This window comes from Schistocerca serialis, chromosome 10 (assembly GCF_023864345.2).
Source record: "Schistocerca serialis cubense isolate TAMUIC-IGC-003099 chromosome 10, iqSchSeri2.2, whole genome shotgun sequence".
Classification (NCBI taxonomy): Eukaryota; Metazoa; Arthropoda; class Insecta; order Orthoptera; family Acrididae; genus Schistocerca; species Schistocerca serialis.
The window spans coordinates 157,012,338-157,040,066 of NC_064647.1; the positions used below are offsets into that span (position 1 = coordinate 157,012,338).

General features: G+C 42.1%; 1 protein-coding gene across 1 annotated transcript in view; it reads left to right on the forward strand.

Annotated features, from left to right (window-relative positions):
• The first annotated feature begins 14,384 nt into the window (after window positions 1-14,384).
• LOC126424992 (MD-2-related lipid-recognition protein-like) overlaps window positions 14,385-27,729 on the forward strand; it is a 59,842-nt gene continuing 46,497 nt past the window's right edge. The window contains exon 1 of the mRNA XM_050087890.1: window positions 14,385-14,552. Within this exon, the coding sequence (XP_049943847.1) occupies window positions 14,468-14,552 (85 nt within the window). The 5' untranslated portion in view covers window positions 14,385-14,467. The remainder of the gene's footprint in view (window positions 14,553-27,729) is intronic.

Below are 27,729 nucleotides of genomic sequence, written 5' to 3' on the forward strand. Positions count from 1 at the left end.
TGTCAATGTGTTCTTTTCTCCATTTCCAGGAGTGTATTTATTCACAACCGATACAAAAGAGTTACGTGTTTGCACCAGTTACTGTCCTTCAAAGTAGTCACCAGCGTTGTGTAGAACCCGTTGCCAGCGATGTGGAAGGCGTAGTATACCGTTGGCAGAGCCTGTGCTGTTGATAGTGCGAATGGAGCGATATACTGCCTGTCGAATCTCTGGAACAGTTCTGAAGCAAATGCCACGAAGTGGTTCCTTTATCTTCGGAATCGAATCAAAGTCCAGGGACTTAAGGCAGGCGAGTATGGTGGATGGTACAATACGTCCCAGTCCCATCGACTGAACAGAGCAGCCACGGCTTGCGCTATATGCGCCCGAGCATTGTCGTGCAAAATGATGGGTGGGTTGCGCAGAAAGTGCCGCCCCTTCTTTCGCAAAACTTGTCGCAGATGATGCTCCAGAGCCCCAGTATGGTGAAAGTTATTCTGATTCTCGTGTACGACTGTGATGGTGTTATCCTATCGCATTACGTTCCTACACGGCAGACCTTCAATGCACAGTATTACTGCTCGTTTTTGAAGCATCACCTTCGACCAGCATTGCGAAAGAAGCGGCGACACTTTCTGCGCAACCCACCCATCATTTTGCACGACAATGCGCGGGCGCATACAGCGCAAGCTGTGGCTGGTCTGTTCGGTCGACGGGACTGGGAAGTACTGTACCATGCACCATATTCCCCGGAGTTAAGTCCTTGTGACTTTGATTTGATTCCAAAGATGAAGGAACCACTTCGTGGCATTCGCTTCAGAACTGTTCCAGAGGTTCGACAGGCAGTAAACCGCTCCATTCGCACCATCAATAGAACAGGCTCTGCTAACGGTATACTATGCCTTCCACATAGCTGGCAGCGGGCTCTACACATCGCTGGTGATTACTTTGGAGGACAGTAACAGGTGCAAACATGTAACTCTCTTGTATCGGATGAGGATAAATAGTTGCCACTATTTAATTTCCAACCCTTGTACCCGGAGTAAACACTTCAAACATTACTAGCTTGCACTCATCGTTCTTATCATGTTTAGAAAGAATCGTCTTATGAGATCGCTGTTCAAATGGGAACTGTCTGATTTTTCCGTGTGGCTCTGCTTAAATAGTTCCAGCCCCGTATTACTGGAGAAGTCTGGTATTTTCTCGAATATTGGCGCTAGATCTGGAAGGTGCTTGCATCGTTGGTGCAGCATACGCAACTTGCAACGACACGTGTGAGACGACCTTGTCAATATAAACTTGTCGACATGAATAAAACTGAAGCTGCATTTACACGTTGCGCTAACAGATCGCGTTACTTCAGTACTTGAACCAAGCTCATAACAGTGTTTTGCAAAATAGAGACAATATTGGCTCTTTTTGAGATGTCGGGACAAGAAGGTCCATGACGATAACGGTCCCGGTATATCGGAACGGACGGCAACATTACCCAGTATTGAAAGAGCACTGTTTAAAACTCGAAGAGTCCGCTGTTGGGTCAAAAAGAGTACGTTCTTATCCGTCAAAAGGGATACAAAATGAATTTATTTCCATTTTGGGAGAACACGTTAAGAAAAACAATTATTGTTGACATAAAAAGGTTAAATATTACAGAATAACTTTTGACAGCACCCATGATGAAAGCAGAACTGACCAAATGAGCCAAATAATTAGAGATGCCCATGTAGAAGATAAATGTTAATGTCGTGTGGCTAGGGCCACCCGTCGGGTAGACCGTTCGCCGAGTTGACGTCACGTCGGCGACCTGCGCGTCGATGGGGATGAAATGATGATGATTAGGACAACACAACACCCAGTCTCTGGAGGGAATCGAACCCGGGCCCTTAGGATTGACATTCTGTTGCCCTGACCACTCAGCTACCGGGGACGGACATGTAGAAGATGACATCGTGAAAGCTCAAGAATCCTTCTTAGGAAGACTGCAGATGATATGTCAAAAGACATTCAATAGAAGTTGCAAAAAGAAGTGGGCTGAATATTGCGTAGTGTAGGGCTCAAGGTTATGACAGACAGTGACAGGTGTACATAGAGGAGTACAAAGGAAAATTCGAGTTGTCAGTCCCACAGCTCTGTTCAGTCCCTGCACTGATCCGCCCTTAAATCTTTGTGGAATTCATGCATTCTCATGTGTTCCCTCTAGCGTCACGTGTTTGGGAACTATAGAGAGGTTATAATAATTCTTCTCGTCTTCTAATATAGATGGGAATTATTTTAAGAAAAAAACAGGAATAAGTATGAAACGATTGCCCTTTCTCGCTGAATTGTAACAAGTCATAAAGGAAAACGCGGAAACAATTGTGAGCACTCTGGAAGATTTGCAAGATCCATCAAAAGCAAACCTTGATAATAGATCTGCAGCCATATGTACTTTACCTTATGACCTACATCAACTTTTGGCACACGACACTGAAGGAAATAAATTTGGTCCAATAATATTCACAGGCTCCAAAACTGTAACAGACTTGTCAAATCGGAAACCCTGAATGAGTTTTTAGTGATGGAGCGAACAACATTTACAGACATAGCTGTCACTTTTGAAACTAACAAGTCCAATGATATTGACCGTCGACGAAGAAGAAGGGTTAACAAATCAACGCTAGTGACCTGTCTCATGGTGCTCGATTATCGATTCAAGAAGAAGTTCGTCGATCGTTGTTTTAATGCATAGACCGGTTTATTATAAGAACTGTCACAACGATACACGGCTATGAATGGAATTACCAACGTTTTCCAAATGGTTGAAACAAAATTTATGCTGGAAGCTTCCGACGATATTCTGGCTGTAACAGTGGAGAATCTGGTAGAAATTTACGATGACTTTGATAAGGAGCAAGTGCTACAAGAAATAAATTGTTAACGCAGGCATCCACGTGCAGCCGACACGAATGTGAACGTTCCTGCGAGTAGGACAGCCTAAGAATTTCTTCAGTTTATAGTTATATGGTTCTTCAGTGAGTCATTACCTTATACACCACTTACAGTAGTGGAAATCAGTATAAAGACAGGGTTCCTGCAAAAGTAATATACAGTGAAGCAAACAAGCATCGAATTTATTAAGAAAGTAGTAGATACATATAATACATAAACAATCACCAAGGAATTCGGAACAGGAGTAACATTCTGGATGGAAATTAGTATAAAGCCACTCACTGTTCTGTTGTGTTATTGCATTGTTAGTAGTTTGTCTGAACTCCACTCTTCCTAACTTCAGAACTTCTATTCGGCATTGATTTTATTAGGGTTCGTAGTTTTTGCACTGAAATTGTCACCCACTCTTCCTGTATCGCTCTTTTCAGCCTACATACGGCCTCATATTGCCTTCCATTGGATTAAATGTCGAGAAGCATGCACAGATGCATTATCTTACAAAAACATTAGATTTTCGTCTTCTAGGTCATCATACATTTCTAATCCATTCTGTCTCCAGCACCTCAGTGAACATGAGCGAGATTATTCTAGTGTTCATCCAAACAATGCACCTTTAGTGCAGAATGCTGACAAGACATACCAGTTCCACCACCAAAATTTCTGCTCATTCTTACCAGCTGCAGTGTTTGCAGATCATGCCAATCGTACTGATATCTATCAAGACCATCTAAATTAAACTTCTTATCATCACAGAAGATCACTGCCCCATTCTCAAGGCCATGAGATATAGTTTTCAGCAAGCTACAATCTAACCTATTTATGTTTAGTATTAGAGCAGGTTTCCGTAGTCGTTTCTTGAAGTCGGGTGTTTGTCATGTGACAAAATTTGTCCTAAACGTCTGGCAGTTACTAACAAGTGTAAATCCGCAATAAGGTGAAAAGAATAGCTGTTTGTGACCCTTGCATTGCTCAGAAGTAACCGTTTCAATGCGTGATACAATTTTCTACTGAGCCCATATTTTCCGTTCTGTCCATATTGTACACCCAATCTAATGAAATTATAAAACACTGTACTTGAACGGTACAACCTATTGGTGATTTGACGATAACTATTTTCCACGTGGCTATGTCACAGTCGTTGTTTATGTACACAACACTTATTGTCACTAATGGTGTCTGTTTCCTATCTGCAGGAAAGGTATGTACGCACACATTAACTCTGCACAGAGACGACTACTTTTATTCTGAGATCGAATCTCTGTCACCTGAATCGATAATATTTTGTTATATACCGTACTATTGACATCAAGTGAGATACCATTTGATTGCCTGTATACCGGATATTATGCACTGAAACAAGGAAGAAACTGTTATAGGCATGCATGTTTAAATACAGAGATAAGAGTTCGGCGCTGCGGTCGGCAACGCCTATATAAGACAAGTGTCTGGTGCAGTCATTAGATCGCTTACTGTTGCAACAATGACAGGTTATCAAGATTTAGGTGAGTTTGAACGTGGTGTTATAGTCGGCACACGAGCGATGGGACACAGTATCTCCGAGGTAGCGATGAAGTGGGCATTTTCCCGTACGACCATTTCACGAGAGTACCGTGAATATCAGGAATCCGGTAAAACATCAAATCTCCGACATCGCTGCGGCCAGAAGAAGATCCGTCGACTGAAGGGAATCGTTCAGTGTGACAGAAGTGCAACTCTTCCTCAAATTGCTGCAGATTTCAATGGTGGGCCATCGACAAGCGTCAGAGTGCGAACCATTCAACGAAATATCATCGATATCGATTTCCGGAGCCGAAGCCCACTCGTGTACCCTTGAGGACTCCAAGACACAAAGCTTTACGCCTCGTCTGGGCCCGCCAACACCAACATTGGGCTGTTGATGATTGGAAATACGTTGTCTGTTTGGACGAGTCTCGTTTCAGATTGTATCAAGCGGATGGATGTGTACGGGTATGGAGACAACCTCATGAATCCGTGGACCCTGCATGTTAGCAGGAGACTGTTGAAGCTGGTGGAGGCTGTGTAATGGTGTGGGACGTGTGGAGTTGGAGTGTTATGGGACCCCTGGTACGTCCAGATACGACTCCGACAGGTGACACACACGTAAGCATTCTCTGTGACACCTGCAGCCATTCATGTCCATTGTGCATTCAGACGGACTTGGGAAATTCCAGCAGGACAATGCAATACCCTCACATGTCTAGAATTGCTACAGAGTGCCTCCAGGAATACTCTTCTGAGTTTCAACAACCTCCGCTAGCCTCAAAACTCCCCAGACATGAACATTATTGAGCGTATCTGGGATGCCGCGTAACGTGCTGTTCAGAAGAGATCTCCACCTCCTCGTACTCTTACGGATTTATGGACAGCCCTGCAGGATTCGTGGTATGAATTCCCCCCAGCACTACTTCAGACACTAGTCGAGTCCACGCCACGTGGTGTTGCGTTACTTCTGCGTGCTCGCGGGGCCTATTAAGCAGGTGTACCTGTTTCTTTGGCGCTTCAGTGTTCTGCTGCTTACATCAACTATTCCAGCCGATGATGATAATTTTTCTACAAACATGCGTACGTTTATACTTATTTCCACTACTGTATAGCATTTACTAGAGAGTAGAACATACACTTCACAAATACTGGATTTTTTGGTCAGCCATTACCTCTACATAATTCATTTTTTACAAAATATACACTACAAAGTATTTGTAAGTAGACCGGAGCCCACATTTTGTTTTGCCGCCCCGGGCCTTCGACAGGCTTAGTCGTCCACTGCATCGCAGAGAACAGAGAATACAGCGTTCTCAGATGTTAAAGAACTTCTAAACCAAACTGTGCGTTTTGATGGCAAATCATGTGAACTTAAAAGATCAGTTACCATTATATACATATCATTTCAAAAATTTTGCAAACACCGATGGCATAGAAATAGGTCTAAAACTGTGTACACTATCCCTTTCTTCTTTTTAGAGTTCTGTACCTCAATCGGTAAAAACAGAACCCTTACAGTATCGCTTTGTTTCGTTTATTTATCTTTCCCTCTATCTGTTAAAGGCCCTTTTTCTCAGGAACGGATCGATGTATGAGGTCGAAATTAATGTCACATACTAAGGCCTATGGTCCCTTGGCGGTGTAAAATGTTAAAGCTTCGAAGTCAACGCAGTGAAGAGATATGGCCATTTACGTCACACATTTTAATACTCGCAAACTATAGAGTACTACCATTTCGACTAGGATCATGAAATGTAGCAAGAAACAAGGTTTCACAGAATAACCAAAGCAAATATACTAAAACTGTAAATCTGTAATTATATGAAACGGAAAAAAAGTTTTATCATTTGTTATCCGACTGTTCAGACCCCTTTTCCTCAGTAACAGTTGAAATTTAATATCTATGATCCCTTGGCGGTATAAAAAAATTGAAGTTTCTAAGTCAATGCAGTCAAAAGATACGACCACTTGTATCGCATAATTTGATACAAACTCACTCATCTAAACCTACAGGGCCTATAATCATGAAAGTTGAAAAAATTAAGGCTTAGCAGTCCAACCAAAGGCAAAAAATCCGAAATTTGTAATTTTGTAACTATGCCACACGAGAAGTCGGCTAGACGTATCACGCTGAAATGTACGTCACATACTAAGGTCTATGGCATAAAGGTCTTGGGTTGTATAATGAATGTAAGCTTGTAAGTCAATGTAACCAAAAGGTACGACCATTTAGATCATATATTTTGATACAAAATCACTCATCGAGACCTATGCGGTAATGAGCAACGTTTCACTGTACAACCAAAGTAAAAAATCCAAAACCCTTAATTTTTTATTATCTTCCACGAAAAAATATTTCTTTTGTTGTTATCCGACATCAGACTTGAAATTAAAACAATGAGTACCGCAGTTCTATATTCAGGCTGACTGAGTGGTAACCGTAGACATACATCAGACAAGCATGTGAAACGTTATTATCTATGTGCAGTAATCGCTCCTCGACATCTGATGACGGGTAAATTCCGAAACGCATCACATAATCGTAGATCGCTTGAGCAACAAAATGGACCAAACTACTGGAAAAAAGTGCAGGTCATTCCCGCTTTTAAGAAAGGTCGTAAGACAGATCCACACAATTATAAACCTATATCGTTGGCGTCAGTCTGTTGTAGAATTATGGAACACGTTTTATGCTCAAGAATTATGACGTTCCTGGAAATGAACATCTCCTCTGTAAAAAACAACATGGATTCTGCAAACAGAGATCCTACCAAACTCAGCTCGCTCTGTTCCTCCGTGAGATCCACAGCGCAGTGGACAACGGCGCTCAGGCTGATGCCGTGTTCCTTGATTTCAGTAAAGCATTTGACAACGTCCCGCATTGCCGTTTACTGAAAACAATGCGAGCTTACGGAGTATCGGAGCAGACCTGCGATTGGATTCAAGACTTTCTTGCAGAAACACGTCACTTTTAACGGATCTAAATCGACAGATGTAAAGGTAATATCCGGAGTACCGCAGGGAAGTGTGGTATGACCGTTGCTGTTTACAGTATGTATAAATGATCTAGCAGAAAGCGTCGGAGCTCTTTAAGACTATTCGCAGATGTTGTTTATACCAAAGTAGCAGCGGCAGAAGATAGTAAGAATTTGCAGAACGACCCACAGAGAATTGATGAATGGTGCAGACTCTGGCAGTTGACCCTGAACGTAAGTAAATGTAACATACTGCGCATATATAGGCAGTGTGCGATTTGTGCTTTTACCAGCGGGGGGGGGGGGGGGGGGATGTCTTAGGGGGTTAGTATAATTATATATGTTACTAGCTTGGACCATGGTTACCCATGGTTAGACAGTTATTTATAAATAGATGTTAATGCCGAAACTCACTATTGACGCGTATGAACTATCAGAAAAAGCATCCCTTGTTATATCTTTAAAAGTACATTATAGGCAAAGCTTATTTACAAAATCATCTACATACAGGTATATGAGGGGAATTCAAAAGGTAAAGGCACATTTGTGCAAAGCTGTACTTATTCTGATGATAGAAAACTGAAACATGCGTTATTTTTCTACGTAACCTCCCTGGACTTCAATGCAGTTTTCCCGACGTTTTACGAGGATTTTTTTTTTTTATTTCATCAGAAAATACGTTTTTCGGTTGCATCTGTAACCAATTTTGCACCGCAGCAATGACGTCTTCATCACTTTCAAATCTTCTTCCCTCTAGTGCTTCCGTTAAGGGTCCAAACATGTGAAAATCGCTTGGAGCCAGGTCTGGACTGTATGGTGGATGTTCCAGCACCTCGAATCTCAACTCCTTTATTGCGTCGGCAGAATGTGGGCGAGCGTTATCTTGCTGCAGGATGACACCTCTTCACAGTTTCCACGACGTTTGGATCTGATTGTAAGTTTTAGTTTCGTACGCAACACATCACATCCACCATACAATACGGACCTGGCTCTAAAGCCTCGTTTACGCTGGGGCGACGTCTTGCAACATTGTGGCATGCTACGGAAATGTGGCGTGCGTCACCTTATAGCATGCTACAACAGGCAACATCTTGCGGCGTGTGTTGCATGCGGCAGGTTAATTTATACCAAAGCAACAGAATTTGTGCCACACGTGTGTCGGTCTTGCAGCATAATGGATGATAAAGTGATCGCAGCGTCGGCCTACTTGGTACTTGCACATGCAGCTAACAACGGAAATGAAAACCAAAGGAAAAGAAAACTATGGTGGAAGAGAAGAGTATTTAAAGAAGGTCCATGAAATACTATCCTAGGAACTAGAAGCAGACGATGGTGCGTTATTTAGTAGTTTTACGAGAATGTCGACTGAAGACTTTAATTACTTACTGCAGTTAACTACACGTCTTATTGTAAAGAAAGATAACAACTGCCAAGACAGTATTTCACCAAGAATTAGATGGGCCATCACATTATGATTTTTAGCCACTGACGATTCATTCAAGTCACTAATGTACTTATTTAAAGTATCATATTCTGCTATTTCCCTCATAGTGCCAGAAGTATGTGAAGCTATTTCATTGGTGTTGAAGAATTACATAAAGGTAAGCACCCAACATTCAGTACTGATTTCATTTAAGTAATGTTTTATTGGCATTTTTAAGCAAATTAAAATGGATATTAAAGAACTGTTAAAAATACTTATTTCTAAAATCGAATTAATTCAAGCCCTTCTGTTTCTGTTTGAACGAATTCGTCACAATTATTATTGTCCACATATACAATTTCACAGTTAGGTTTTACAACCAATGTTTCGGTGCTCGGAGTTTGCTGTTCATACTCCCCCATGGCCGCTTTAAAAAGAACATTTGAAAATATGTGCTTGATATATGTGGGAGGTACATGTTCTTCAAGAGCTACATCGCCGTCATCTTTTGATACTGTGTCCTCTGTATCATCAGTCTGAAAAAATAGGGAAAGTAATATGTTTTACTTTTCAGATTCCAAAGGATGCTGAAGAATGGCAGAAGGTAGCAAGAAATCTCGAAGTGAAGTGGAATTTCCCCCACTGCATAGGAGCCATATATGGCAAACATGTGCAAATTATGTGTCCTCCGAATATTGGAAGTGAATACATCAACTGCAAAAAAAATTCAGCATTGTCCTTATGGCAATTGTAGACGATAATTACTGCTTTCAATATTTAAATGTTGGATGTCACAGGGACAGAAAGAGAGGGGAGGAGGAGATTGACTTAGAGGGGGAAAGAAATTGACCTTAATGAAGCGGAGAGTGATAGAGGGGGTAGGAGGTGATAGAGGAGAGAAGCAGATGGACAGAGAGAAGGGCAGGAGAAGATGGGGAGTGGGAAAAGAAGGAGATGGACATAAGGGGAAGGTAGAGACATCCGGGCATTGCCGAGTTTCTTTACCTCATTTATAAAATTAATAAATCTTCATATGTTGTTAATTAACATCTTTGTAAATGATTCATGTTATATACGATACTCAAACTATACTAAAATATGAGATGCATAAAATGTAAAATTAAAATTTTTCTGTTGTTTTGTGCTTAATTTTAACAATCTGAAATTATAAGTGAATGTTAATTTGTTAAATCATCGTATTATGAGACAGCCTCAGCAAAGTGTGGCCGGTTCAGCTTGTACTATAGTGCATAATGGTTCAAATGGCTCTGAGCACTATGGGACTTAACAGCTACGGTCATCAGTCCCCTAGAACTTAGAACTACTTAAACCTAACTAACCTAAGGACATCACACACATCCATGCCCGAGGCAGGATTCGAACCTGCGACCGTAGCAGTCGCGCGGTTCCGGACTAAGCGCCTAGAACCGCGAGACCACCGCGGCCGGCACAGTGTATAATGGTCATTTTAACTTACAGAGTTTAGTTGAAGAGACGAGATGAATGAGACTGCTCCTGAAGATTCGAGGGTTTACCTGTTGATTTATCAAGGACGCTATGGTGCTGAGACCTGATCCACTTTGCTGCAAATTTTTCTGCATCAAAGCAATGCAGTGGAGGTCTATTTATTGAAATGAAAAGTAGATTTGAATGTTTCGGAATTCGTAAGTGATTTCTGTGATCAGTCAGTGTTAAATTCATGGCACTAAATCGGCGTTCACATTCAGCCGTAGATATAGGTATGATTTCCTTTATAGATTCGAAAATCTTTAATTAGTGACGCACACGTGCTTTCACGTAACTTAAAATCCACCTCATTACACAAGCAAGAAATTGACATGTCACCATAAAACACACGTTTATAATCATCTGAAGGCCATGTATCTGAATTTAATACGACTACATCCGAAAAGAAATCCAGGTCCTCAAAGCGGTTTTTTATATTGTCTACCAAAGACTGAAAAATTTCTTCCGAAACGTCTGAAATCTGTTATATTCATCACAAGATGGGTCTTTAATTAATACCTCTTTGAATGTGCGCTTTTCCTCCAAGTCTTGTACTATCATCCTAATTCGTGGCGAGTCATTTGTTTTCAGTGTTTCAAGAGATCTTATAGCCACGTCAGTTTCCTGTTTCGCTTTAAGGACTGAAGAATTTCTGTTCTGCATAAAGAATGATAATACTTGCAGAACTTCTAAGGCCTCATAAAGCAAAACCAATTCGATTACAAGCAACCACTTTGTGCAATGTTTTAGTAAACCTTCAAATTTAGATCTCTCCTGAGTTGATCGGGAACCATCATGTCTCAGTTTTTCAAAAAGATGGACAAGAGAGCTGTGACTTTCAAGAAGAGCTCGAACAGCATTAAATGAGGAAGCCACCCAACGTACGCGAAAAATACGGCATAGTTTTAATAGCTGCGAGAATAGTTCTTGTGGAACACTTTGTAGTAGTCTCTGATTTTTGGGAGTTCGAGAAAACGCAGAATATAAGGAATCTAAAAAGACTTGTGTATGGTATACATCTGCTACATCATTCAAAACATCGTGGACAGCTAATTCGATTTTGTGGTTCATACAATGAACGACAGTTAAATCCTTATGTAAATGACTACGCAGTAGAGCGGGTACGCCTTTGTAAGGTGCAAGCATTGTTGAGTCACCATCTGTTGCGATACCTACAAAGTGGTTTTTTAGTACATCATTTGTAATGGCATACTTTTCAAGAGTTGCTTATAGTGTGCTGAAAATGCATTCTCCTGTCTCGTTTTCTAATTCAACAATGTCAAAAAAATAATTGTAAGCAACTCCCTCAAAGGACAAACGTAAATATATTTTTAAACGAGTTTTATTGGATACTAAAGTTTGTACCCGATTCTACAAGGAAGTGAGCAAGATTCTTTTTCATTTCTTCTCCTACAAACATAATGAAATTTCGGCATGCATGGTCAGAATGAAGCATATTACAGACTGATAAACCGTTAAGCTTTTGTAGTTCGTTTACTGCAGGATACGATCTCAATGATAATTTCTGTTTAGCTATTACATATGCAGATCTGAACAACGAAGCAGTTGTAATTACTTTTTATTGATGCTGCTTTCCCCACAACTTTTCACTTTCACTCACGCATTTTTCTAAACTTTTCTTTTCTTTTATACTCATGATTTCTACGCACTTCATGTGTGGTTTGCACTTTGCATGATCCCCGATTTTATCATTTAATTTTTTGGCGTTATTAGCAGAAAGACCAGCTAAAAACGCGTTATCGATACGCATACCTTCACTGCTTTCCACCTTAAGTTCACGAACTTGTGAACACACTGTGCATATTACTAAGTTTTTGTCATTTACGGACAGCCCAGCTTAGTCTTTTGCCAGTTTTGAATACGTGATAAGGCAACACAACTTCCTACTATAATCCCAAGAGTACTCTTACTCCCATTCCTATCTTGAGACGTGTCACAGTTTTCAGTCACCGGAGATTCAGTCTCTTCCCCTGTATTAGCACCATCATTACCGTTTTCTTGTTTACATTCACTGTCTATTTTAACTCTTGTAGCACCACTGTTAGTATCCTGACAGAGTTTGTACACGTATCAGGCAATGCACTGCTCTTAAGGAAATCAGAAATTTTGCTTTGTTTGAATGACATCCTGAAATTCCGTAGTTCTTACAGACCCGGACGCCCTCAACTCACTAATGAAGCTACTGAAGTGGGAACGTGTGAAGATCGCCGTGTGTTTGGCGGGCGCGAGGTAATGAACGAACGGCACCAGTTAATTTGGAGCACGCGATGCAGGGGAGCCTGTGTTAAGCTCCACCCACGTGGTTCGCGGCTAGCCAAGTCAGACTGTCCGATCCTGGTTGGTAGGTACCGTTGCTCACTTCGCACTACTTTGTGCTTTCGTCCCAGGTGCGTTAGTCCGTGCCATACCGTTGCCAAAAGATGGCCTAAAAATAAGTGTTCGCACAGGTACCGGGCCGGTCACCACCCTGTATCAGGGCTCGGGGTGGGAATTTCAGCCCCCACAGGTCACCCAACTCTGCGGTACGGCTGCTGCGGTATGACTGCCACACTACTTCCCTCGTAAGCTCGCAAGTAAACGGATGACGCACCTTAGACGGAAGCAACATGAGAATGATGATTTAGTTCTAAATGTTTTAAAATGCTTAACTACTACGTAACACTTTTTCAAAATTAATAAGCAAACATATTAACAGTATTAATAGTAAGACTGTATTAAAAATTTTCAGTGTTCGGCTCCAAAAATTTAAATTTTATGTTAAGTTTTATTCCAGTGCGTGGGAAAAAAACATCCCAGGTTGGGATGCATAAACTAAAACCAGAGGAGGGGATGGTCTGATGCAGAGGGGGGGAAATCCCCCCCATCCCCCCCCCCCCCCCTGCAAATCGAACACTGTATATAGGAAAAGAAATCCACTACTGTACAGCTTTACTATTGATGACAAACAGCTGGAGACAGCGTCTGCCATAAAACATCTAGGCGTAACTTTCCAGACCGACCTTAAGTGGAATGACAATATAAAACAGATAGTGGGAAAAGCAGACACCAGTCTCAGATTCATCAGAAGAATATTAAGGAAATGTAACTCATCCACGAAAGAAATGGCTTATAAGGCGTTTGAAAGCCCGATTCTTGAGTATTGTTCATCTATCTGGGACCCCTATCAGGTAGGACTGATAGAGGAGATAGAGAAGATCCAACGAAGAGCGGCGCGTTTCGTCAAGGGATCGTTTAGCTGTCTGAGATAGCGTTACAGAGATACTAAACAAACTCCACTGGCAGACCTTACTAGAGAGGCGTTGTGCATCACGGAGAGATTTACTACTGAAATTTCGGGACAGCACTTTTCAGGAGGAGTCGGACAAAATGTTACTCCCCCCCCCCACATACATCTCGCATATTGACCACGAGGAGAAAATTCGAGAAATTAGAGCCAATACAGAGACTTACCGACCAGCATTCTTCCCACGCACTGTTCGCGAGTGGAACAGGGTTGGATGGATCAGATAGTGGTACGGAAAGTACTCTCCGCCACACACCATTAGGTGGTTTGCGGAGTATGATGTAGATAGATCAAAAATAAAGTAGTCCCTTGCCTAATTTTTGACTTTTACCTTTGGGACCTAGCCAGGAAATTGAACAGACATTAATGAAAAGTTACAAATGTGGCACTAAGTATGGCGCTAAGATACGGAGCTCAGTGTTTCAGTATCGTACTCCATCATATACACGAAAATCCTTAGTCTTCAGCGATTTAATTATTGATTTTAATACGTTTGACTACTGCTTGTTATGTGTACAGACTAAATAACATGGCGGAGAGGCTGTGCTGCTCCACTCGCTTCCCAATGAAATAATAAAGGCAGTAACCAAGTCGTTCATTAGTTTATAATGAGCCGGTGTTTGTAAGGGGAGATGCACCTTCGGTTGACTTCCTGGCTGGTCGTTGGCGGGCGATCACGCCATGTGAGTCAGTGCCCGTCTAACAATGGCGCCCACTCACCTTTCTTGTGCCGACGGCGCCGACTGCCTTCTGTCACAGACAGCGGAAGATCGCGTGGCGTGACGTCACGTTTGTAATGGCGGCGCCGCAGTGTCCTGCCAGAACCACAGCAGCTGCCCAGTAGTCAACATGTGGGTGCCAGCTCTCCTGCTAATGATGACCGCAGCCTCCGTCGCCGGCGAAATCGTCGAGTTCCTCCAGTGCCCCGATCACAGTAAGTGTCCACACATTCTTTCCTGCCCGCCTTCTGCCTGCAATTCTCCCAGAAGCGAGTTATGCACGTCATGCAGAAAGTTAAAAGACGTCCGTGTGGAGCTATACAAGTCCGAAGCCATTTAATTTTACTGGTAAACTCTTTCTGGAGATCTGATTGTGTGATTCTCATGCATGCAGCTATTTCAGTTTTTAAGTCACAAAGCGTGTGTGGGCGATTGCTGTATCCTTCAGATTTTGCTGCTCCCCAAAGAAATAAGTCTGGTGGATCGAGGGGCCTTAGGTTTTTGAGCTGAAACGTTCCCCAAAAATATCTCATAGAGTTAGCTCTCCATCCAGTAGTGCCATCTTATTGAAGCTGGATGGTTGATTTCCTCTTCCTTTAGCCAGCCAGTCAAATCGTGGATCGTTAAACAATATCGTTCACCGTTCGTGGTTTCTTCGAGAAATAGAGGTCCAATAGGGGCCGTCTCGATATTCCTACCCACACTATTTTCTGATCGTACAATCGTGTCTCAAGCACAGCATGAGGATTCTCCGTTCATCATATTCCTGTGTTTTGTTAGCGTGACCACAGAGGTTGAACAAGATCTCGTGTATAGAAGGTGAAGTCCAGAATATCAGTGGTATTCCTCTCAATAAAACGCTAAAACCATTTGCAGTAAGGGATCGCTTTTCATGATCTGCGCTTTCAATTCATGCACTGCTATCAGTTTATACAACAACATTATCAATGTTTGCCTAACAGTTTTATGCGAAGTTGCAAGCCCGTTTTTATTTTTTTATTTTTTATTTTGCTAACTTGTACAAAGATTTTGCTGGTCCCTGCTGCACATAGAAATATCCAACAGCAACTGATCTGTTAGTTTAGGTGGTCTTAGAGTTCCATCTAACACTGAGCATGTCTCTGCAAATTTCTTTAGTCGACTATCTGCAGTACAATGAAGTGCAGCTGTTTGCCAAAATTTTTCAGGAAATATCCTCTGCACTAAATCTGTTTATTTATTACACTATCGAACGATACTTATGTTCGACAAGAAAAATATATTTCTGAAACGATAGCATTACAATTTTTTAAAAAAACTGAACTTCTAAACATCACACATTGCATTCAATAGCTTTCACTAGTTGAACCAAACAGTAAAATACCAGGCGACAGCTGAACAAATTAAAAGCAATCGTTTTTCTATCAAGAAACAGTTCTGCTAACTTGTGTTCTGCCGTACTTTATTTCGAACTTTCGACGTAATCCATATCTGTAGCCCATAGTCCAGTACATAGACACTTTCTGAGAACATTGTACACGTACTATGTTACTCTGGGACGTTGTCTCATCAATGGGCCGCAAAGTGTTGTTATTTACTTTTCAGCAGGGCCTTAAATTGAATATGACTGGTTTGCTGTAAACGTCAAGTGTTCCGTAGCTATCTACTTTTCGTCCAATGCTTTTCTTAACAAGCCACGTGCCACAATCCATTCACCCGAAAACAGTGCTTCACAGCTTTCTAGTGTATAAAATCTGCTGAAAATGGAATCCGATTCAGATTTTGAATTGGTATAATCTATATAATTATATAATCTATATAATTTTCGAATTTTTCCATTTAGGAGAGTGTGTGAATTTGAGCCAATTACAGTTTCACTTTCTTATCCTTTTTTTCTTTTCAAAACTTATTGATTAATTCACTGCATTTTTCTTCTTTTGCTCTGTCCATTTATTCCTTGCTGTTACTTTTTTTGAGACTTGTTCAATTTCCTTTTTTTTATTTTCTTTATGATTTGTTTTCAGCCCTTACTTTCTTCTTCTGAGATTTTCCATACTGTATTTTCGGTGGGAGCTTTTCTGTTTATTTGGTGTCCATGTACTGTTTTCTTTTTCATAGCTAATGTGGAATCCAGTTTACAGCGGATTTCACGCAGTTTACATAGAACTAGTTTGGTTTCATCTTTGCTGTTCGTTAATATAGCCACATCATCTAAAACACCAAGCATTTCACATTTTCTTTCCCTTCTTCTTCACACGTTGGATCTTTTAACGTGCTTTTCCCATTCCCCGATTACTTTTCTTCCTGTACAATGTTGAACAAGAGAGACGATAAGCCATCTCCTTGTGAGGTTCCTGTGTAAATTGCGAATGAGTTTGTAACTTCTCCAGTGAATTTCAGTTTCGAGACAGTTTTCGATCATGTGTCCTGGATGATGGCTCTAATCTTTCTATCGATTTCTGGCGTTCTAGGCTCTTAAACAGCGTTTATCTTCGAGAGACACGGCAGCAACCTCGACACCTGTACTAACTGTGCTACACTGTACTTCTGCAAGAGATGACCTTGTATTTTACTTTGCGATCTTCTGAAGGGTTTAATCGCTGATACGTTATTAACTGGCGTTTAATTATAACAAATCGAACCAAGAACGACGTGTTTTTCATGAATCACAGTGTTTTGTCACCTTAGAGCTGCGTACTTCCATAATATGCGAATAATAACAGAAAAATAACTAAACACGCAAATACTTTAACCAACAATATGGTGGTACTCGTCACTTCGTTACAACAAATCGTACCAAAGAATACGCGTTTTAGAGAGATCCACAGTCCGCTGGAACTTAAAAACAGCTTATAGTCATAGGATGTAAGTTATAACAGAAAAACCCACCAAATATGGGCTTCAACTGAAAACGAGAAATACAATCGCGTCAATTTTAATTGTGATGCAGATAGCGTACTTGCGTCCTTGGTTCAATCTTTCGTAGCACGTCGCCAAAATGTTGCAGAACTTATGCTGTGCTTCACACAACTCGTAAAGCTCCTGGTCAACATTAGCTAACTTGTACCGAATGTGGACGGCTTAAGGAAGCATGGAACTGCTGGTCAGGGCAAACTGTTTCACAGCTACCTCGGAAACCATACCTAGCTAATATGGCATACATAATTACCGTAATTCACGGATGACTTCTTTCAGTTATGATAAATGTGAATTATTAACTCCGAATAACTGCAATTAATATTTTTTTGTGATCCGCGATGTGAATTTCTAAAGTATCAGTCTTAATGTAGCAAATAAATAAATGCACTAGAAAAATAAACTGTGAATCAGAACACTCTCTCCGTCTGAACAGGCCTCGGAACGACCAAGGGTGCCGACCGACCGCCGTGTAATCCTGAGGCGATAGGCATCACTGGATGCGGTTTTGACATCAGTCTCCTGACTGGTTTGATACGCCACGAATTCCTCTCCTGTGCTAACCTCTACAGTTTTTTCCCTCTACAGCTCCCTCTAGTACCACGGAAGTCATTCCCTCATGTTTAGACAGGTGTCCTGTAATCCTGTCCCTTCTCCTTATCAGTGATTCCCACACATTCCTTTCCTCTTCGATTCTGCGTAGAACTTCCTGATTCATTACCTTATCAGTCCACCCAATTTTCAAAATTTGTCTGTTGCACCACATCTCAAATTCTTCGATTCTCTTCTGTTCCGGTTTTCCCACAGTCCATGCTTCACTACCATACAATGCTGTTCTCCTGACGTACATTCTCAGATATGTCTTCCTCAGATTAGGCCAATATTTGATATTAGTAGACTTCACTTGGCCAGGGATGCCTTTTTTTCTATAACTAGTCTGCTTTTGATGTCCTCCTTGCTCCGTCCGTCATTGGTTATTTTACTGCCTAGGTAACAGAATTTCTTAACTTCATATACTTCGGGACCATCAATCCCGATGTTGTTTCTCACTATTCTCGTTTCTACTACTTCTCGTTACCTTCGTCTTTCTTCGATTTACTCTCAATCCATACTATGTATTCATTAGATTGTTCATTCCGTTCAGCATATCATGTAATTCTTCTTCACTCTCATTCAGGATAACAATGTCGTCAGTGAATCGTATCATTGATATCCTTTCACCTTGAATTTTAATTCCACTCCTGAACTTTTCTTTTATTTCCATCATTGCTTTCTCGATTTACAGATTGAACAGTAGGAGAGAAATGCTTCATCTTTGTTTTACACCTTTTTTAATGCAAGCACTTCGTTCTTGGTCGCCCACTCATATTATTCCCCCTTGCATGTAGTACATATTGTATATGACCCGTCTCTCCCTATAGCTTACCCCTACTTTTTTTAGAATTGCGAACATGTTGCCCCATTTTACATCGCCGAACGCTTTTTCCAGGTCAACAACTCCTATGAACGTGTCTTGATTTTTGGGTTAGTCTTGCATCCATTATCAACGGCAACGTCAGACTTGCCTCGCTGGTTTCTTTAACTTTCCTAAAACCAAACTGATCGTCCTCTAACACATCCTTAGTTTCTTTTCTATTCTTCCGTATATTTTTCTTGTTAGCAGCTTGGATGCATTAGCTGTTAAGCTGATTGTGCGATAATTCTCGCAATTGTCAGCTCTGGCAGCCTTCGGAATTGTGTGGATGATATTTTTCCGAAAGTCAGATGGTATATCACCAGACTCATATATTCTACACACCAACGTGAATAGTCGTTTTGTTGTCACTTCCTCCAATGATTTTAGAAATTCTGGTGGAATGTTATCTATTCCTTCTGTCTTATTTGATCTTAAGTCCTCCGAAGCTCTTTTAAATTCTGATTTTAATACTGAATCGCCTATGTCTTCTAAATCGAATTCTGTTTCTTCTTCTATCACATCAGACAAATCTTCCCCCTCATAGAGGCTTTCAATGTATTCTTTCCACCTATCCGCTCTCTCCTCTACATTTATCAGTGGAATTCCCGTTGAACTCTTAATATTATCACCCTTGCTTTTAATGTCACCCAAGGTTGTTTTCACTTTCCTGTATGCTGAGTCTGTCCTTCCGACAATCATTCCTTTTTCGACGTCTTCACGTTTTTCCTGCAGCCATTTCGTCTTAGCTTCCCTGCACTTCCTATTTATTTCATTCCTCAGCGACTTGTATTTCTGTATTCCTGATTTTCCCGGAACATGTTTGTACTTCCTCCATTCATCAATCAACTGAAGTATTTCTTCTGTTACCCATGGTTTCTTCGCAGCTACCTTCTTTGTACCTATGTTTTCCTTCCCAACTTCTGTGATGGCCCTTTTTAGAGATGTCCATTCCTCTTCAACTGTACTGCCTACTGCGCTATTCCTTGTTGCTGTACCTATAGCCTTAGAGAACTTCAAGCGTATCTCGTCATTCCTTAGTACTTACGTATCCCCCTTCTTTGCGTATTGATTGTTCCTGACTAATGTCTTTAACTTCAGCCTACTCTTCATCACCATTATATTGTGATCTCAGTCTGCTCCTGGGTACGACTTACAATTCAGTATCTGATTTCGGAATCTCTGTATGACCATGATGTAGTCTAACAGAAATCTTCCCGTGTCACTGGGCCTTTTCCAAGTATACCTACTCCTCTTCTGATTCTTGAACAGGGTATTCTCTATTACTAGCTGTAACTTCTTACAGAACTCAATTAGCCTTTCTCCTCTCTCATTCCTTGTCCCAAGCCCATACTCTCCTGTAACCTTTTCTTCTACTCCTTCCCCTGCAACTGCATTCCAGTCCCCCATGACTATTAGATTTCCATCCACCTTTACGTACTGTATTACCCTTTCAATATCCTCATACACTTTCTCTATTTGTTCATCTTCAGCTTGCGACGTCGGCATGTATACCCGAACTGTTGTCGGTGTAGGTTTGCTGTCGATTCTGATAAGAACGACCCGGTCACTGAACTGTTCACAGAAACACACTCTCTGCCCTACCTTCCTATTCATAACGATTCTTAATTCTGTTGTACCGTTTTCTGCTGCTGTTGATATTACCCTATACTCATCTGACCACAAATCCTTGTCTTCTTTCCACTTCACTTCACTGACCCTTGCTATGTATAGATTGTGCCTTTGCATTTCCTTTTTCAGATTTTCCAGTTTCCCTACCACGTTCAAGCTTCTGACATTCCACGCCCCGACTCGTAGAACGTTATCCTTCCGTTGATTATTCAATCTTTTTCTCATGGTAACCTCCCCCTTGGCAGTCCCCTCCCGGAGATCCCAATGGGGTAGCATTCTGGAATCTTTTGCCAATGGAGAGATCATCATGACACTTCTTCAATTACAGGCCACATGTTCTGTGGATACACGTTACGTGTCTTTAGTGGAGCAGTGTCCATTGCATTTTGCATTCTCATGCCGTTGATCATTGCTGATTCTTCTGCCTTTAGGGGCAGTTTCCTACCGAGAGGACGAGAGAGTGTCCTGAACCTCTGTCCGTTCCCCCACTCTCTTTGACAAGGCCGTTGGCTGAATGAGGTGACCTTATGCCGGAAGTCTTCGGCCGACAATGCTGATTATTAATCAAAATTTAAGCAGCGTAGGGAATCGAGCCCGGAACCGAAGACTTTTTGATTATGACTCAAAGACGTTACCCCTAGACCACGGATGCGTTATTTTTCGGAGCCGCTACTTCTCAATAAAGCCTCTTTTCAATTTGCCTCACAAGGGCTGTGTGCACCCCCACTTGTCAATAGCGCTCGGCAGTCCGCATGGTCACCCGTCCAAGTACTAGCCAAGCCCGATAGCTCGGTGATGTGACGGGAACCGGTGTTACCACTGCGGCAAGGCTGTTGACTGAGTTAGAACACTGCTTGACAAAAACAGCGAATAAAACAGAAGGGGGACGGGGGAAAAGAAATGAAACTTGACGGGTTGGGACAGTATGCGATGTTATTTCAACGATTACGAAATCGAGTATTTACAAAGAACTCGGCAGTTTGAGATCACTCATTACTATGACGCTGCACATCGCCTGGATGCATGCACTGGTTCTGTCAGGAAAGCTGTTGTAGCCTCTGCTGAGGTAAGCTGGTCCACATACGGTGTAACTGGTCCTGGATACTGGCTCCGAGACAGAAATGACGCCGGATCTGGTGCCACACACGTTATATCAGAAGATCAAAACAAACTGCAAAACGTTTTAGAAGAAATGTCGGAATGGTGCGAAAAGTGGCAGTTGACCCTAAATAACGAAAAGTGTGAGGTTATCCACGTGAGTGCTAAAAGGAACTCGTTAAAGTTCGGTTACACGATAAATCAGTCTAATCTAAAAGCCGTAAATTCAACTAAATACCTAGGTATTACAATTACGAAAAACTTAAATTGGAAGAAACGCATAGAAAATGTTGTGGGGAAGGCTAACCAAAGACTGCGTTTTATTGGCAGGACACTTAGAAAATGTGACAGACCTACTAAGGAGACTGCCTACACTACGCTTGTCCTATCTATCTATCTATCTACATCCATACTCCGCAAGCCACCTGACGGTGTGTGGCGGAGGGTACCTTGAGTACCTCTATCGGTTCTCCCTTCTATTCCAGTCTCGTATTGTTCGTGGAAAGAAGGATTGTCGGTATGCCTCTGTGTGGGCTCTAATCTCTCTGATTTATCCTCATGGTCTCTTCTCGAGATATACGTAGGAGGGAGCAATATACTGCTTGACTCTTCGGTGAAGGTATGTTCTCGAAACTTTGACAAAAGCCCGTACAGAGCTACTGAGCGTCTCTCCTCCAGAGTCTTCCACTGGAGTTTATCTATCATCTCCGTAACGCTTTCGCGATTACTAAATGATCCTGTAACGAAGCGCGCTGCTCTCCGTTGGATCTTCTCTATGTCTTCTATCAACCCTACCTGGTACGGATCCCACACTGCTGAGCAGTATTCAAGCAGTGGGCGAACAAGCGTACTGTAACCTACTTCCTTTGTTTTCGGATTGCATTTCCTTAGGATTCTTCCAATGAATCTCAGTCTGGCATCTGCTTTACCGACGATCAACGTTATATGATCATTCCATATTAAATCACTCCTAATGCGTACTCCCAGATAATTTATGGTATTAACTGCTTCCAGTTGCTGACCTGCTATTTTGTAGCTAAATGATAAGGGATCTATCTTTCTGTGTATTCGCAGCACATTACACTTGTATACATTGAGATTCAATTGCCATTCCCTGCACCATGCGTCAATTCGCTGCAGATCCTCCTGCATTTCAGTACAATTTTCCATTGTTACAACCTCTCGATACACCACAGCATCATCCGCAAAAAGCGTCAGTGAACTTCCGATGTCATCCACAAGGTCATTTATGTATATTGTGAACAGCAACGGTCCCATAACACTCCCCTGCGGCACACCCGAAATCACTCTCACTTCGGAAGACTTCTCTCCATTGAGAATGACACGCTGCGTCCTGTTATCTAGGAACTCCTCAATCCAATCACACAATTGGTCTGATAGTCCATATGCTCTTACTTTGTTCATTAAACGACTGTGGGGAACTGTATCGAACGCCTTGCGGAAGTCAAGAAACACGGCATCTACCTGTGAACCCGTGTCTATGGCCCTCTGAGTCTCGTGGACGAATAGCGCGAGCTGGGTTTCACATGGCCGTCTTTTTCGAAACCCATGCTGATTCCTACAGTCTCCAGAAAAGTCATTATACTCGAACACAATACGTGTTCCAAAATTCTACAACTGATCGACGTTAGAGATATAGGTCTATAGTTCTGCACATCTGCTCGACGTCCCTTCTTGAAAACGGGGATGACCTGTGCCCTTTTCCAATCCTTTGGAACACTACGCTCTTCTAGAGACCTACGGTACACCGCTGCAAGAAGGGGGGCAAGTTCCTTCGCGTACTCTGTGTAAAATTGAACTGGTATTCCATCAGGTCCAGAGGCCTTTCCTCTTTTGAGCGATTTTAATTGTTTCTCTATCCCTCTGTCGTCTATTTCGATATCTACCATTTTGTCATCTGTGCGACAATCTAGAACAGGAACTACAGTGCAATCTTCCTCTGTGAAACAACTTTGGAAAAAGACATGTAGTATTTCGGCCCTTAGTCTGTCATCCTCTGTTTCAGTACCATTTTGGTCACAGAGTGTCTGGACATTTTGTTTTGACCCACCTACCGCTTCAAGATAAGACCAAAATTTCTTAGGATTTTCTGCCAAGTCAGTACATAGAACTTTACTTTCGAATTCATTGAACGCCTCTCGCATAGCCCTCCTCACACTACATTTCGCTTCGCGTAATTTTTGTTTGTCTGCAAGGCTTTGGCTATGTTTATGTTTGCTGTGAAGTTCCCTTTGCTTCCGCAGCAGTTTTCTAACTCGGTTGTTGTACCACGGTGGCTCTTTTCCATCTCTTACGATCTTGCTTGGCACGTACTCATCTAACGCATTACGTACGACGGTTTTGAACTTTGTCCACTGATCCTCAACACTATCTGTACTTGAGACAAAACTTTTGTGTTGAGCCAACAGGTACTCTGAAATCTGCTTTTTGTCACTTTTTCTAAACAGAAAAATCTTCCTACCCTTTTTAATATTCCTATTTACGGCTGAAATCATCGATGCCGTAAACGCTTTATGATCGCTGATTCCCTGTTCTGCGTTAACTTCTTCAAATAGTTCGGGTCTGTTTGTCACCAGAAGGTCTAATATGTTATCGCCACGAGTCGGTTCTCTGTTTAACCGCTCAAGGTAGTTTTCAGATAAAGCACTTAAAAAAATTTCACTGGATTCCTTGTCCCTGCCACCCGTTATGAACGTCTGAGTCTCCCAGTCTATATCCGGCAAATTAAAATCTCCACCCAGAACTATAACATGGTGGGGAAATCTACTCGAAATATTTTCCAAATTATCCTTCAGGTACTCAGCCACAACAGCTGCTGAGCCAGGGGGCCTATAGAGACATCCAATTACCATGTCTGAGCCTGCTTTAACCGTGACCTTCACCCAAATCATTTCACATTTCGGATCTCCGTCAATTTCCTTCGATACTATTGCACTTCTTATCGCTATAAACACGCCTCCCCCTTCACTGTCCAGCCTGTCTCTGCGGTATACATTCCAATCTGAGTTTAGGATTTCATTACTGTTTACGTCTGGTTTCAGCCAACTTTCTGTCCCTAGTACTATATGGGCGTTGTGACCGTTTATTAATGAGAGCAGTTCTGGGACCTTTCTGTAGACGCTCCTGCAGTTTACTATTAGCACATTAATATTGTTATTCCCTGTTGCATTTTGCCTACTCCTACCTTGCCGCGTCTCAGGAGGCGTCTTGTCGGGCCTAGGGAGGGAAGTTGTTGTTGTTGTTGTGGTCTTCAGTCCTGAGACTGGTTTGATGCAGCTCTCCATGCTACTCTATCCTGTGCAAGCTTTTTCATCTCCCAGTACCTACTGCAACCTACATCCTTCTGAATCTGCTTAGTGTATTCATCTCTTGGTCTCCCTCTACGACTATTACCCTCCACGCTGCCCTCCAATACTAAATTGGTGATCCCTTGATGCCTCAGAACATGTCCTACCAACCGATCTTCTGGTCAAGTTGCGCCACAAACTTCTCTTCTCCCCAATCCTATTCAATACTTCCTCATTAGTTATGTGATCTACCCATCTAATCTTCAGCATTCTTCTGTAGCACCACATTTCGAAAGCTTCTATTCTCTTCTTGTTCAAACTATTTATCGTCCATGTTTCACTTCCATACATGGCTACACTCCATACAAATACTTTCAGAAATGACTTCCTGACACTTAAATCAATACTGGATGTTAACAAATTTCTCTTCTTCAGAAACGCTTTCCTTGCCATTGCCAGCCTACATTTTATATCCTCTCTACTTCGACCATCATCAGTTATTTTGCTCCCCAAATAGCAAAACTCCTTTACTACTTTAAGTGCCTCATTTCCTAATCTAATTCCCTCAGCATCACCCGACTTAATTAGACTACATTCCATTATCCTTGTTTTGCTTTTGTTGATGTTCATCTTATATCTTCCTTTCAAGACACTGTCCATTCCATTCAACTGCTCTTCCAAGTCCTTTGCTGTCTCTGACAGAATTACAATGTCATCGGCGAACCTCAAAGTTTTTATTTCTTCTCCATGAATTTTAATACCTACTCCGAATTTTTCTTTTGTTTCCTTTACTGCTTGCTCAATATACAGATTGAACAACATCGGGGAGAGGCTACAACCCTGTCTTACTCCCTTCCCAACCACTGCTTCCCTTTCATGTCCCTCGACTCTTATAACTGCCATCTGGTTTCTGTACAAATTGTAAATAGCCTTTCGCTCCCTGTATTTTACCCCTGCCACCTTTAGAATTTGAAAGAGAGTATTCCAGTCAACATTGTCAAAAGCTTTCTCTAAGTCTACAAATGCTAGAAACGTAGGTTTGCCTTTCCTTAATCTTTCTTCCAAGATAAGTCGTAAGGTCAGTATTGCCTCACGTGTTCCAGTGTTTCTACGGAATCCAAACTGATCTTCCCCGAGGTTGGCTTCTACTAGTTTTTCCATTCGTCTGTAAAGAATTCGTATTAGTATTTTGCAGCTGTGACTTATTAAGCTGATAGTTCGGTAATTTTCACATCTGTCAACACCTGCTTTCTTTGGGATTGGAATTATTATATTCTTCTTGAAGTCTGAGGGTATTTCGCCTGTCTCATACATCTTCCTCACCAGATGGTAGAGTTTTGTCAGGACTGGCTCTCCCACGGCCGTCAGTAGTTCCAATGGAATATTGTCTACTCCGGGGGCTTTGTTTCGACTCAGGTCTTTCAGTGCTCTGTCAAACTCTTCACGCAGTATCATATCTCCCATTTCATCTTCATCTACATCCTCTTCCATTTCCATAATATTGTCCTCAAGTACATCGCCCTTGCATAGACCCTCTATATACTCCTTCCACCAAGTATCTAACCTAAAAAACCCCTATGTGCATTCCACACGTACTCCGCTACCCTTGTAGCCGCTTCCGGTGTGTAGTGGACGCCTGACCTATTCAGGGGGACCCTACATTTCTCCACCCGATAGCGGAGGTCGAGAAATTTGCACCCCAGATCTCCGCAGAATCGTCTGAGCCTCTGGTTTAAGGCTTCCACTCGGCTCCAAACCAGAGGACCGCGATCGGTTCTGGGAACGATACTACAAATAGTTAGCTCTGATTTCACCCCGCGAGCGAGGCTTTCCGCCTTCACCAATTCCGCCAACCGCCTGTACGAACTGAGGATGACCTCTGAACCCAGACGGCAGGAGTCATTGGTGCCGACATGAGCAACAATTTGCAGTCGGGTGCACCCAGTGCTCTCTATCGCCGCCGATAGGGCCTCCTCCACATCTCGGATGAGACCCCCCGGCAAGCAGACAGAGTGAACACTGGCCTTCTTCCCCGACCTTCCCGCTATTTCCCTAAGGGGCTCCATCACCCGCCTAACATTGGAGCTCCCAATAACTAATAAACGTGCTCTTTTAGAATACTGCTGCGTGGTGTGTGATCCTTACCAGATAGGACTGACGGAGTACATCGAAATATGGGAGAGAGTGTCATTGAAATGACACAGGATTTGGGCTGGACATTATTAAAAGAAAGACGTTTTTCGTTGCGACAGAATCTTCTCACGAAATTCCAATCACCAACTTTCTCCTCCGAATGCGAAAATATTTTGTTGACACCGACCAACATAGGGAGGAACGATCACCACGATAAAATAAGGGAAATCAGAGCTCGTACGGAAAGATATAGGTGTTCATTCTTTCCGCGCGCTATATGAGATTGGAATAATAGAGAATTGTGAAGGTGGTTCGATGAACCCTCTGCCAGGCACTTAAATGTGATTTGCAGAGTATCCATGTAGATGTAGATATCGGGGACACAACTGGCGATCTTTCTGGCCATGGGAGAACCTCAACATCAAACAGACAGGTCATAGAGATACGAGCAATGCGAGGACGAATATTATTGATCAATGGACACGAGAGGTGGCAGGACATACTGCTGTCTCGTCAGTGTTCCCTCAGTCACTACCAGTCACGACCTAACGTCATACCCAAGGCTGGCCACACTGTGACGCCAGGCGTAACAACACCTCTGAGCCTCTCCGACTACTGGAGGAATGGAATCTCTTCCCAGGCGCCACCATACACGCCCACAATGATCATCTGACAAGGAGACCCTCCATACTTTACCAGGTGTACCGTATGAAATGAGCGTTTTTTTGTGAAAATGAAACACTAATTTTGAATTGAAAGGTAAAAACATTTTATTCAAAGTATTGACCATTGCTTTCTATACATTTTGACCACCTTTCTGGCAATTTGTGGACACCACGCCAATAGAAATGTTCGTCTTTTGAAGCAAACCAA